This window comes from Schistocerca serialis, chromosome 1 (genome assembly GCF_023864345.2).
Source record: "Schistocerca serialis cubense isolate TAMUIC-IGC-003099 chromosome 1, iqSchSeri2.2, whole genome shotgun sequence".
Taxonomy (NCBI): domain Eukaryota; kingdom Metazoa; phylum Arthropoda; class Insecta; order Orthoptera; family Acrididae; genus Schistocerca; species Schistocerca serialis.
In genome coordinates, this window is record NC_064638.1 from 608,657,913 (window position 1) to 608,670,453 (window position 12,541).

The 12,541-nt window shown below is 36.3% G+C and overlaps 1 protein-coding gene across 5 annotated transcripts in view; it reads right to left on the reverse strand.

The window, feature by feature from the left end:
* Positions 1-856: 856 nt before the first annotated feature.
* The window catches only part of LOC126477645 (transcription factor cwo), a 176,622-nt gene continuing 164,937 nt past the window's right edge, over positions 857-12,541 (reverse strand). For 3 of the 5 annotated variants that reach the window (XM_050103635.1, XM_050103634.1, XM_050103638.1), the window contains 3 exons: positions 8,156-8,345; positions 4,800-4,991; positions 857-4,590 (listed from right to left, as the gene is read on the reverse strand). In XM_050103635.1, the coding sequence (XP_049959592.1) occupies positions 3,581-4,590; positions 4,800-4,991; positions 8,156-8,345 (1,392 nt within the window). In that variant the 3' untranslated portion in view covers positions 857-3,580. Of the gene's footprint in view, positions 4,591-4,799; positions 4,992-8,155; positions 8,346-9,659; positions 9,681-9,835; positions 9,976-12,541 lie in introns of those variants that run through there. The other 2 variants (XM_050103636.1, XM_050103637.1) reach the window with 2 other exon arrangements.

Below are 12,541 nucleotides of genomic sequence, written 5' to 3' on the forward strand. Positions count from 1 at the left end.
ATAAGGTTTCTGCCAGAGCTGCATGTAACATTTTTATTAGTTACTAGTTTCCAACATTTTCACTCATTCTCAAACCATGCATTTGCAATATTTGACTGTACATAACAGATTTGTTTCTACACCATGTGAATAAAACAAATGTTATTTGACCATATACTCATTGCCTTGGTAAAATGCAAATTTGATAGGCATCTTTAATTGTTTGTACATTAAAATTTGACATGTGCCTCCAGCTGTTTGTGTGTTTATGTACTCTCTCTCCAGAGAGAGAGACATCACATGAACACACAATAAACTGAAGGAGCCTGTCAAATTTTAATGTACAAACAGCTGAAGATGTATATCAAGTTTTGATTGTACAAAGAGAATTATAAAACATTCAAATAACATTTGTTATGTTGATCTGATGTAAACACAAATCTATTACGTATAGTCAAACTTCACAAATGCAAGTAATAGTTTGACAATGAACAAAAATGTTTGGAACTAGTCACTTATAACAGTATGATATGCAATCCTGATGCAAACTTCAATTAATAAATTACAAGCACACTGAGTTGCTGATCTTCATACCAACACAATGTTGGAATTACAAAAAATGTTGATTTAATATTTGCTTCAGTTAGTGTACCTATGGATATAGAAGCGATCCTGTTGTAATTACGCGCAACTACCTACACAGTATTCTTCCAGCACTAGCTGTTTTTGTGGTGGAATATTAAACGTGAATTTTAATGGATCTGTTTGTAACAAGATGATAAACTAAATGAAGTTTATATTTACATATATACAGCATATGTCTCCTTATTAAAAACTATAAATGAAATACACAATTTGTCAAAGAAATAACTCCAGATAGTTAACATTCTTTTATTTACATATAAAACTTACATATAAATCCTTTTACTTACAATCCTCAGTCACTTTCAACATATTGTAAATAAATTCATTTTGTAACTTAAAAAATATAGTAACAATAGAATCTTTAGTCTTTTCAACAAAAAATATTTTTCTTTTCCATTCAATCACATCTCAATTAGTTACACAGTCACTATTTCATCACAGCCTCAAATGATCAGTTTTATATTTACCATTACACAGCAGTGTGTATCATGTCCACACCACAATTTTTTTAAAAAAAGTCATGCAGGCATAATAAATAACACACATCAGACCTTGCAGTGTGCAATGTTGTTATAATTTTGTACAGTAATGTATGTTGACAGAAATTTAATGGACACTGTTTGAAAGTCTGGTTAGCCCTGAGTAATGCATGTTACCTTCGAATGTCTGGATATGCTATTTATGAACATTATATATTCAGAAAGAAGTTAAATAAAGTGCTAATTCTGTTGAGAAATTATCAGAAATTGAACTGACTGACACTGTTAGCTGCCAATATATAAATTCCATTAACATATTTGTAAGATGTTGTATGTCAGTAATCTGTCATTAGGTGCAATGTTAATTTTTTTCAGTAAGCTACATGAGAAGAAATCAGAAGATGGACAAAATCATAAAGTGTTATGGAAGGCTGTCACAAATTGTTATAAAAGTCTGAAGATTACCCACAAGAAGTTACATCAGTCTCACCCTATGTAAAACATATACACTGCTGACATACAATCCACGTTGTGAAAGGAATGTCGGTCACTGACTATGTTATTTAATAATTCTAAATATCAGTAACAATATTATATAAAATTTCTTTTCACATCAACACAATAAACAGTTTAAATTGCAATATGGAGGCTGAATTTCCTCTCTTAATTTATTGTGTTAGTTTCAAATCTGCTCACAAAACCAAAGCTATTGCTGCTTCACATTTATTGTTATTTAGCATAATTTTTGAAATACTGAGAGAAAACAACCAAGACATCAAGCTCTGTCACATACTTCAGGTTTCCTACTTCCCAGCTAGGCAGAAATGAACAGATGCTGGGCACACAAGAGCAGTGAGGTAAATCTCCCACAACTAATGACCAGTAAACATTTTGCAATGGTGTGGACCAATCCAAAGCACGCAAAACTATGATTTATTGTCCCAAGTATGAATTCAGGTACCAATACACATAGAATAGCAATTTGTTCATACCAAATTTTCATGGAAATGCCTTTCATTTTCTACAACTACCACTTTTTTCTGAGCTAAACCCAAAAAGAATGTGATTCCACAAACATGAGACTGCCAGCAATAGTTATGTGAGATTCTAAAGACCTTGGACTGCAGGTACCAGAATCTCTTTTTCATCATAAATACATTTGGTAAAGACCATGTTTCTATAGCCTTAATTAGCGTGAAAAATTTAGAAGGTGTTGCAATTTGTGAACTAAATAAAATAAAGCTATTTAGCACCCACCAAACAAATCGGCTTTATCAGAATTGCATAGAAAACGAAATGGACATTTTTCAGTGGAGTAAGTATATGTCTAAAAAATTACTTTCATCGTAATTACTATACAAACTAATCTTTACTGATGATAAAATAGATACCACATTTAACTGGGATTCCTTGTACTGGATTATCCGTTTGAGATGAGAGATTTCAGTACCGGCTGAAGACCATAGAACCACTCATCCAATTTGTCTCTTCCTTTTTTTAAACTTGTTCTATGAAACTGAATTGAACCCACTGGAATATGTTAATTATCCAAATACTGGCAGCCATTAATGGGTCACTTACTCTTGTATAGTGTACACATATACACATGAACAACATGTGTATCAACATAAAAATTTGGTTATACATATTATAAAAAAATCTATGCAGTCAATATAGTTTACAAGAGTGAAGCAGCAGGCACTAATCTGGTCAAATATAGTTAAACATAAACTTATATTGTGGAGCTTTCAAACTGTCACTGTGTCAGCTACATTCTATGTCAAACAGAAGAAAGAGTTACCTTCTTGCAGAATTGAAAATAGTTTATGTAAAGTTTCTACCACTAATAAATGAAAGATTTTATCTAAAAAACTGTAAAATGTGCAAACTGAATAGTATAAATATTACACTGCAACAGTTTGCCTGATGTAACATAACAACTTCCTTTGTAAAAAAAACATTTGTAGGTGTGAAACAAACCATTTACCATTTAAATTACTGTGTGGAGAGTTAATTGAATTATCGACTTCAACCTTCATGTAAATCAGGTAGTGACTGGATCCTGACAAAAACTTGTCATGTGACAACTCCAAACCATTCATCAGTACACGAAAATTTTATTCTATTACTCACTCCTTACTAATACCTGACACATAGTGCAAATTCATTTCATAAAGTACACAGAAATACTTTGTATTAAGGCATATCACTGGTATACTCACTTTAGTTCAACTAGAAATATCAGTCTGTAGAAATCTTGAGGTGCTTGAGACCGTAAGAATTAATACAAGTTTATACTTTATATTTCCTACCAAATTAGTCCCTCCAACTGCAGTGAGGCATATACCAACATGCTCTGACAAATATTGTAAAAAACATTTCACACACAACACAGAATTCAGTCGCCACATTGTTCTGGCTTAATAAATTATGAGAGCATCCATTCTGAAACTTTTCACTGCACCGTTTTCAATAGTCTAACCTCTGTCTTGAACACAAACAGGCCACTTGGACACAGTACTGGAAAATCCGTTAGAATCAATCTTCCAAGGTATGGAAGAGGAACAAGAGTTCATGTGATACATTTTTATATTGTTCTGTGCCTGCTGGAAATTGACTGATATAGTTACAGGATGAAGCACAACAGACTTCAAAGGTATGTCATGACTGTTCTCCATATCAGTGTCAACACCTATTGCAGCTAAATATGGTGCCAAAACCTCTGCTTCCAAAGTCAGAGGTATATAGAAAGAACCTTTCGAATGTAGAGCAAATATAGGAATTCCCCGACTGTGTGGAATGTGAGACTTGTGCCGAGGTTGTGAAGGCTGAGGTGGCGAAGGAGGTGTAACACGAGATGCCAAGTCTGTCACTGGAGACATCGGAGGGTTGTATTTCGGTGACGGAGGAGAAGACGGAACTGAACACGTTTCACTATCACGACGTTTCGCATCTACTGTCAAAATAGGCAGTCCTAGGATGTTACTTGCACTTCCACCTGTTTCTTCACTCATCTCTGACATGTACCGTGCTCTCTTGGCACTGCTGCCATTACACACTTCTGACAGAGGTATCACTGATGAAGCATCGTGTTCTGCTGTGAAGCGTTGCTTGATATTGTTCTTGAACTTATAAAGTGGGGGAGCTGAACTCTGATCAACTGATGACATACTTGCTGAAGAGGAGACAGTGGCAGATGGATGTTGCTGCAGCATGTCCCGTAACTGACTGCATCGGACTGCTTCTCTGTCTTCCACAGTGATCCCGGGAACTGGAGCAACTGTCTGCCTCTGTGTAAGCATTTCTGATGGAGTATCCTTGTTGCCTGAATCAGAGCTGCAACCAGATCCTGAACCTGGTGAAGAGCTCGATCCGAGGCCGGAACTTGCACCGATGGGTCGCGAATGGTGCCCGTAACCACCAGAACTGCCAGAAGAAGTGCTTGTTGTCTCTGCCACATTTGTTCGTGGGAAGTTGATCCTGTCACCTGGAGAGCGTGGAAAATAAAAGTAAATAGGTGATCTGGTCAATTGAATACTAAATTGTACACATTGTCAATGGCAGCTCAGTATATACAATGAAACGTTTCAAACGAGTTTTTGATATGTTGCTTCAAAATGATTCAGTACATGGTTTGTAGTTACTAACAATGTAACTAGTGGGCTTATAATATTAAAAGGACTGAGTTGGCCTTACCTTTGAGTATTTTGTCACAGTGCTTCTGTAAGTGGTTAATAAGTTGGACACACAAAGGATCCCCAGCAAAGTATCCTTCTACTTCAACCATGAAATGCATAGTTTCAGACAGACATTCCTGATAGCCAAGCCGATAATGTTCCAGTACAATTGGACCTGGCTGAGTATGTTCCGGCACTAGGTCACAGTTCTCTGCAATGGTAAATCTGATATAAGACAACAGAATCAGAAAAACTAAACTTTTTACTTTTATGACATTTCCCTTTCCATTTATTTTCCTACAAGACAATCCAAAGTGAGCATCTTGCAATGCAAGCAAAGTTAATAAGAAATGACAAGAGATTTATTGTGATTGTAACAGTTACACTCTTGTTAACATTGTGTTTGTTATAGTCCTTATTGTAGGACTTGGTGCCTCAGTGGTCACATTCAGACTATAAATCATCACTGAAACACAGCAGTGTCTCTTGGACCATTGTTATTTCACCTGTTGCCATGGCACTACCACAGCCAAAAATAAATACTGCAAGTCTGATCACTTGATTTGCAACTTTCTTCAGGTATTCCTGCACTTTATTTTATTTTAATTAATATATTGCAGACAACTTTATATGCAACTAGGCATTATTCACGGTGTTATGAAAGGTCTGTAATGATAATAATTTTTAAATAGCTTGGCAATTGTAACTTAATGCATATGTACATGTTTGATCACAAGACTATTGACATGACTGCATTTTCCAAGTGTTTTGAGAATACCTTTCATACATACTACTGTTAATAATTCTGTACTTTACTGTTGTAGACTGCCATTGAGGGTAAAATATCTATGTGAAATTTATGTTAAATACTGTACATAAGGTAACACTGATCAATGAGATAGAAATGCTGATTTACACATCTAGATTACTATCCACAGTGAAGATTCCTCTGAGAATAGGACATAGTGCAACAGTCACTGACAGTTTGTGTTTAGATCCAATTGTCTTTACCGATTTAGATGCAAAAGCAATAATCAGTCATATCTAACCATGATGGTAAAATATTATGCTGCTTACTTTTTAAAGAACATCATATTTGTCTTTTAAAAAATTCTACATGACTATGAACCCTGACCATGAGAAGTTAATCATATGCTCAGAATCATGAACAGTGACTTTATCGTAGAATATAGAGAAAAATTATGTGAAGAATTATGAGAAAATATTTGTGAAGCAGAGAGTGTAGATGGAAAACTTAACTCTTTCTTAACCTTATTCATACAGCACTTAAAAGCTTTTTTTCTCTTAACACAAACAAGGCTAAAATTTTGAGATTCATTGTGTCTCGCACCTTGTATGAAATTAAAGAAAGACATTTTACGTATATGCTTAGACAACGCTGCTTGTTTGTGGATTCTTTTTATTTTGGCCAGACTAGTATTGGGCTGTATGCTCATTTTCAATGGTTGTTTAATATACTATCATGGCCTCATAGTTTCTGGGATTTTTTTCCTCAGAAATTTTAGTTTAACTTTTAATTGATTTTTAGGACATTTTCATCGTGCAATAGATTGGGCAGCATGCTTTAGAGTATGGTGCTTCTAGAAGAGTATTAAATTCTTGTGCTGGTTTCACAGGACTCCCCTTAAGCAATCTCCATAATATGCGTATGCATAAAATGCCATTCATCAAGAGAGAAATTGTGCTCACAAAAAATAAATGGCAAAAATGATGACACACTGAAATCATTAGCTTCCAGATTTGGTGATTATATGCTAATAGTGGCACCAAATAAATAATGAATTACAGATACATTATATTTGCTTCAGCAGACAGTTTCAAAAATACAATCCCTAAAGAGATTACTAAATACATCGTGTCACTAAAAAGTAGAAACTGCAGATTATTATGCGCTAGGAAATACTACAACTAGTCACAAGTTTCTTTGAAATGATTTTATTGTACTATTACAAGTTTTGGGCATTACCCATCGTTAGATGATAGCATTGACTTCTTTGCAAGTTTTACATTTGTGTCCTAAAATATAAAAAAAATTGTGATTACACAGTTTTACACTTATTTAGGCTATACACATTGCACTTACTTCCTGAAAAGCCCTCCTTTAAGTGTTATAAGACAAAGGATTGATTTTCTATTTATAATCCATACTGCTGCTGTTGTTTCTAGTTCAGTCCATTGATTAGTATGGCTTGTATGAGAAAATTAAACCTCTGTCTTAATATGCAGGAAGTAAGTGCAATGTATAGAGCTTATATAATTGTAAGGGTCTTAGAATCTTACACTGATTCCCCAGTCTATTAACTTCTTGTTTTTGTTGCTGAAAATTATTATCAATTCCAGCTAAACTATGATTTCCATTATCATAAAACAATAAATGGTATAATTTTCATGAAGTCTTTGTATCTTTGTCTAGAATTCAGAGTAGTGTTATGTGCTCCTGTACAAAGGCATTCAACAAACTCTCGTTAAACATAAAACAAGAAACTGACATTCCTAATTTCTTCATTGATACTTATATTTATATTCATATCTCCCTACTGCTGTCTACTGTTAATTTACTGAAATTTGTGGTATAGGAGAAAAATGTGTATTATGAACCAAAAGAATTTCTGGAATAGGGTGACTATTTAACTAATTAACAACAAATTTCTTACCATAAATGAAATGGAAAATTACTATTATTTTATTACATATGTTACACTTGATACATATTCTAGAAGAAGACAATCATGTCTTCGAGGGGCCTGAAACCTGTATCATCATCAACACAACCACCACCACCACCACCACTAAAGCATGATATTAGAAGCTACAATGATAAGTAACACAGAGGATTGTTTTATTAAGCACATGAATCACAAGATAGAGGAAAGAAAATTTCAACGTAAGCAGCAAATAATCACAATAAGCCATTCGGAAACATTCCTCCAGTCCATAAATGAAGCCAGTTATTTGTAGATAACAAAATAATTTTGTAAATTTATAAAATAAATAGACTCCCAATGAACAGCAGATTGTTACATATTTAAAACTGTGTACCAAATAAGGACTTAAGTTCCAACTTCAAGGCTTTCTATGGCAAGTGAGCTCTCTGAATGCTCCTCATGGGTTAATGAATCTTAATCTGCCATTGTCTCACAAAAGTTCTAAACGATAACAACTAAAAAGTAACAGCAATCATGTTAATTCTCCATAAGAAGTATGGGGAGAGGGGCAGGGGTGATGGCTTAGGCAAAATAATTATTTCTTCAGTGTTCCCAATCACTCCAGAGGTTTATTAGGGAGAATTATGTCATTGGCCAGCCACATCACTCTTGAATGCTCAAGTACCGTGGTAACGAGATTTTTTCTTACCTAGCTGAGGACACGCCAGAGACTGAAGATGCTTCATATGTTTGATAGCCATCTCAATTATCTCTGTCTTTTCAATGCGACCACGGCCCTTCTTCAGGTAATCCGCTGGTATTAATCGTGATAAGTCAGCCAGGCAATTGTTCATACGATCCCGCCGCCGCTTCTCTATTATGCGATGTGACATTGGATCCTGCAACAGAACATAACACAATTTTTTTTTTTTTTTTTTTTTTTTTGCTGGGTATGGGTTGTGTAAATTACGCCTTTTTTGTATTTATATATTTAATTAAAATTTTATGTGCCAAAGACTATGCAAGTGAATGTAAGGAAACACAACTGAAAATTAATATAGAATTTATTGCTGTCACAGTAAAAATGCCGCGAAAAACTGTGACGAAATTGGTACATAATATAGTACCACCACCCATACACAAACTAGACTTCTTGCTTCAGTAAGGGAATTGTTCCCATGCGTTCCTGAAGTACTGTACAGTATTTCACTGGATCCTTACAACCGTAGAATAATAAGCTATACTTCTGCAATATTATTATATTACAATGAAAAGTCTTTCGTAGCTCAAATCCAAAAGTGTTTTAAATGTTGGGATACAAATGTATAATAATTTACCCAATGAAATCAAAACAACAAAGAACCCAAGAGCCTTCACACATAAGTTAAAAAAATATCTCTTGGACCATTGCTTTTATGCAGTTGATCATTTTTTTGAAAGGGGTTAAAAATGTAAAAAATATGATAAATGTTCAATTAGGTCTGAAAATTATATACTGTGCATGTCTATGAAATACACTGGACTACTTTACTATTACATTTGTATTGGCTGTTTGTATTTTACCATACAACATTTGTATTTACTGTTTTGTTAAAGATAGCTAACTTCCTCATTGCAAAACAATGTAAAATCAATTTATTAAATTTTACCTGCAAATATGTTCCCTTGACCTATCCAATATCGTATGAACAACCTTACATTTCTATGATTTGTATTAACGGTTTTGTTTAAGATAGATAATTTCCTTGCTACAAAATAATGTAAAAATCAATTTGTAAAAATAACTTGTAAATAGCTCCCTTGACCTATCCAATATCATATGTACAGCTGTACAATACTATGATTGCCTGGATCAATAAAAATACAATACAATACAATTCCTCACAACGTGTTGCACCCATCTCCTTCATCTCATGTGCGCTCTAATGATCACTACTGTCCAATAATACAAATAATGAACACGGCTTATCAAAACATAAATATTCCGTATACACATGACACTGTTGTAAAACCGGCACTTTTTGGTCCTCAGACCTTTCCCCGTACAATAATATCGTCACTCATATTAACATTTCATCACACTGCCACCCTGATAACTATCTTACTCGCACATGCTCTGAATATTTTTGTTCTGTGACGGTGTAATGTTTCGCTTTACTCTATTCTTTCGCTTCCGTTACAAGTTTTTACGAAAATTCAGACAGGTAAATCACCATATTCGACGACGATAGAGCGAAACTCTTGCGCTGTTGCTACGAAGTAATGGGAACACGCACTCATCACCAGGCATTCCGCCGAAGGCTTCCGTCACGTGCACGTGCACGTGAGCAGAACGCAGTACAGTGCAAATCGAAACAACACCTTAGGTGCACTCCACTTGAGCTTTTACCTCTTTATTGAGAAAACGCCGTCTATTTCGCTGAATCGCATTCAGAGGAGATTCTCCAGCTACAAGTAAATGCTGCTCCAGCATCGTGGCATTGTGCGTAACCATTATCCAAGATTTCCGCGACTGACACCACAAGTTCTCATCAGAGTCCGGTTGCAACTGTAGCACTGGCCCCCTGGTAGTCATGTTTTATGTGGCGGTGGTGGGGGCAGGCAACGTCACGTTGCAGGTTACGCCTCTCGCTCGCGCTCACGGGTTCGCTCACGTTGTGGCAGCGAGGAAGGGAGCGGCGATCGCAAACATCGCCGGTGCGAGGCTGAAACGCGCTACAGCTATTTTTGGCCTCCTGATGGCAGTACACGAAAATTGCAAACAGGAGCAAAAAATAACTTACAAATGCTACAGTTCGGCTTTGTATTACCCAATGGTGGGTTCTTCGAATACTGGCACTCGTGCGTGAGCTGAAAAGGTACGACAATTGAAGGTGTGGGAGTCGCCGGAAGAACACCTCTGAATGCACAAGAAACGCAGCATTATCCTGCGGCGACGAGCGTACGGACGATCTGCTTTACTCTTTGATTTTTATTAGTATTCTTCATATTGACTTGTGTTTTGGGTTGATTGATGTTCGAGCTTGAGAAAAAATAGAAGTTATTGCTTGACTACTACATTGCATCCGGCCGGTTCTAGGCGCTACAGTCTGGAACCGGTGAGCGGTTCTAGGCGCTACAGTCTGGAGCCGCGCGACCGCTACGGTCGCAGGTTCGAATCCTGCCTCGGGCATGGATGTGTGTGATGTCCTTGGTTTAGTTAGGTTTAAGTAGTTCTAAGTTCTAGGGGACTAATGACCTTAGTTCTAAGTCCCATAGTGCTCAGAGCCATTTGAAGCCACTACATTGCATCTCTGCAGCAGACGGAGATAAGCTGTAATTGATCAAAAAGGGAAGACTACAAGTGTTACGGACAAAAACTAATATAAAATAAAAATACATTGAAAACAGAATATTTCGCTGCACCTGAGACTGTGCGATATTGAGAGTTAACTGTTGAAGACATTCGATTCAGTGGGCCTTTGCGGTGCTAGAGTCGTGTAGAGCCCTAACCGTAAAATAAAATCATATGAGACTTAGAGCTCACGTTGCCCCCGATGTAAACTTGCGTCATACCTAGTCCAGTACTTCTCCCACAAAAATCAGGCGGACGGAAAGACTGGCAACTAGTTCGGAAAGTACAAAAACGGAAAGTTGCAGTTTTAAGGAAACCTGAAGCCTGTGACTACACAACGAAAGACAGAAATCTAACAATACGGTAGGAAACAAAGTCTATTCGATACGCTTTACAATCATTACGAGGGTCACCTTTTAAGCTTTAACAAACGACCATGCTATTCAGATGTGATTTATTTAGTACTGTTTTAAAATTTGTCTTATATTAATGTTAAAACAATGGCAGTTCAGAAACAAGTCGTGTAGTTTGTTTACAGTAAGCATTTAAGGAAGGAGTGTTACGCGGTACGTTCGATTTTGCATGAACACTTTGTTAGCTATGAAGAAGTTATGTTCCCTTCTGACTCTGCACAATTTGACCAAAGCTCATTAGCAAGCTCTTATCAATTGGCGTAAGGTAATGCTCCAAAAACGGGACGGAGGAAATGCAAAATCCGAAATTATGCAGGTGTTCCAAGACGAACTGAAACCAATATAAGAGAGCTTGGTTACATTTGATGCATTGCAATCACTGTTTTATAGGACCGAAGAACAGTAGAGTCTCAATCGTATACAACAATTTGTTTGCCCCAAGTCTTTGACGAAACTGGGACAATCGCAAACCAAGGCACACAGTCTATAGAAACCTTATGCACCGATTCAACTGTCGTTTCCCAGCGCATCAACATGGCTGCAGCAGGCCTATATGGGCCAGTCTTCCGCCTGGGGTTGGGTAGCATTCATCTCACGCTAGGTGAGGAGAGCCCTACGTCATAGTGACGTAGGCACGCGTCATCATGAGTTTCACGAGTTGTCCTATCGACTGTTGTGTGCATTCTGTGAATATCGACTGTTGTGTGTGTCTTGAATCTACATTGTTATTTGTTTATGTGCTTTCATTGTCCTATGCCCGGTGTTGCTAGCATGTACGTCGTTCTGAACATGGGCCCTAACGGAGATGAGAGAACTTTCGAGCAGATCCATGAAGATAGTCTGAAAAATTTCACTATCTTTCTTAGCTGATTTACAACACTAAGGCAAAATTAAATGGAACTAGATGGTTTAATGTTTCTAGCAACATTCGGAATTATCTTCAGAACCACTTCAATTTCTCAGTTTAACGTTTCTGCCCACATGAATTATGTACAATTCATTGGATTTTATAAAAATACGAAACACTTTAATTTCTTCCTATTTCACGTTTCTATCCACATGATTTATTCAATATTAATCGGACTGAAAACGTGACTAGACACTTTCTAAACTTTCGTTATGGTTATGATTCCTTCATTCAGATATTCGTTACGTTCACGAAACACACAATAACATCCCACATTCTTTGGATTGCAGCTTAATAATTAATTACTTCACTTTTCTGTCTACACGATTTATGCACGATTCATCGGATTTAAAAAGAATGACAAGCTTTTTTTTATTTCGTTATGGCTCCTTCGCTCAGACATTAATTATGTTCATGAAATACACAATAACATCGCAAATT